This window comes from Manduca sexta, chromosome 7 (assembly GCF_014839805.1).
Source record: "Manduca sexta isolate Smith_Timp_Sample1 chromosome 7, JHU_Msex_v1.0, whole genome shotgun sequence".
In the NCBI taxonomy this organism is placed as follows: Eukaryota; Metazoa; Arthropoda; class Insecta; order Lepidoptera; family Sphingidae; genus Manduca; species Manduca sexta.
In genome coordinates this window covers 12452344-12454383 of record NC_051121.1, presented here as the reverse complement: position 1 = coordinate 12454383, position 2040 = coordinate 12452344, and the positions used below count along the sequence as shown (strand labels likewise).

General features: G+C 28.6%; 1 protein-coding gene across 1 annotated transcript; it reads left to right on the top strand.

Moving 5' to 3' along the window:
- Positions 1-394: 394 nt before the first annotated feature.
- On the top strand, positions 395-2040 carry LOC119193808. Its single transcript, XM_037447538.1, has 4 exons — positions 395-617; positions 693-918; positions 1148-1247; positions 1504-2040. Exons 1-4 carry the CDS (start codon positions 580-582, stop codon positions 1530-1532), a joined length of 393 nt encoding a protein of 130 aa, XP_037303435.1. The 5' UTR covers positions 395-579; the 3' UTR covers positions 1533-2040.

Below are 2040 nucleotides of genomic sequence, written 5' to 3'. Positions count from 1 at the left end.
AATTAGTAACTGTTACATTGTACTTTTATTATGCTGATTTATTATAAAAAAAACACTTATAAAAACAATTGTTTTATTGTAGGGTTCCATCAAGTATTTTGCTTCACAAAAGGGTTCCGTCATTTAAAAAGTTTGAGAACCACTGAGCTAGCGTATAACGGAATGAAGTATGCGGCGCGCGTTCTTGAATATTATCGAAAAGTTTACATAGAAATTTATTTATGATTCTATTTAATAGCATTTAAAGTAACATAAAGAACCGTTGTTCGTTTATAACTTAGTTATAAACCGTTCGTTTCGTTCGTTCGTTCGTTTTAGTTGTGTAATCACGTACGCAACATATACTTATATCGTTAGTTATTCCAATTGAAAATGGAACAATCAAAGAAAAAGGGGCGAAAATTGGACTTTTGAAGAAAAGGTTAGTTCAAATCAATTATCTTGTTAATAAACAATGCAATAAAGCAGAATTTTATTCAATTAATACGACTTTCCTCCTTATTCCAGGAAATACTACGTCAACTTATTTCGGAGTCAGCTCACATATTAGAAAATAAATCAACTAAGACGAATACCAATATGTTGAAATCTAAAGAATGGCAAAATATAACAAATAAGTGAGTAATTTTGCTGTTTTTCCAATGATATAAGTACAAATTTTACCATGATACTTATGTGTGTATATTTTTCAGACTGAACGAACTTATGGGAAGAAATCGAACTAATGGAGAGATCAAATTGGCTTGGAAGCGGATGAAATTGGCAGCCAAAGCCAACTTATCTCTCCACAGAAGAGAACAATCTCAGACGGGAAGTGGCAAAAAACCCCCGTCACCTTCTCCAGAGGACTTGGCAGCCATGTCTATTGCTCCTCATGATTTTGCTATAGATGTGAATAATTATGATAGTGATGCTGTGGTAAGAATTATTAAAATTGATATATATGCATCATGATTTTTTGGATACAACACTACTTTATAATATAATAAATAAAAGGTATGCCAGGCAATAACTAGGACAAACTATGTAACAAAACCCTGTCCAAATATCAGACACTTTCCCAGGACTAAACTAATCTTGAAGTAGAATTCTATAATCGGAATAACTTTAATAAAACATCTATGTAAGATTTATTTTGTTTTTTCAGATTACAACCACACTTGATTCAGTTGCAGGCACTAGCTCTGCCACTGATCTAGTTATATTAACTGTTGATGATATAGAATCAAATAACAAGGAAAAATCAGGTAAACTAAATTGTTATTAGACAGTAAAACACAATCGTTTTAATATAGTGTATATTTTGTATCATTTATATTTTCTTTCAGTTATTGAAGAAATAAAAATAAAACCAAAAAAAACAGTGAACAAAGACAAAAAAGTTTCCCAAAAAAAGTATGTTAAAATAAATATCTTGTTACACCTTATACAATAAATTTTAATTAAAACTTAGTACTCCACTATAGTCAATTTAATTAATAAAATTGTATTTTCCTTTTACAGGAGCGAACAAGTCCATCAGGCTATTATAAATAGAAATGTAGAGTTTAAGAAGAAACAACTAGAAATGTTGGAGGTGGAGCACAAATACAATATACTAATTTGACAATTAAAAATAGAAAAACTACAATTGCAAATTCAACTGTTGAAATATCCAAATAGATCTTTTACTCAAGAACCCGAGAGAAATACCAGATCTGAAGAATAAAATATGAATAAAAGTACAATTTACAATAATTGTACAAGGTTTTAATACAATAAAAATATATAGACAATTATCTCAGCTTCATTCTTAATTTCAAAAGTACTTTAATAACAATCCAAAGCTTTTCAAAGGCCTCCTCTAAGTCATAACAAATTATTTATGAACTAGCAAAACTTTATTCATATTTAAATCAAATATTATGTTTTATATGTTAAAATTGGTATACTAATACATACTTAATTATCCTTTTCAGATAATTAAAAACTTAACTTTTTCCTATCATTATATCATCAATATTTTAAGACTGGTCTAAATGTTACTATTGATACAGTATC

Coding starts and splice junctions, on each gene's coding strand:
- LOC119193808 (XM_037447538.1), top strand. CDS start 580: ATGTTGAAATCTAAAGAATGGCAAAATATAACAAATAA. Junction 618..692: donor TGGCAAAATATAACAAATAA/GTGAGTAATTTT, acceptor TATATTTTTCAG/ACTGAACGAACTTATGGGAA. Junction 919..1,147: donor ATTATGATAGTGATGCTGTG/GTAAGAATTATT, acceptor TTGTTTTTTCAG/ATTACAACCACACTTGATTC.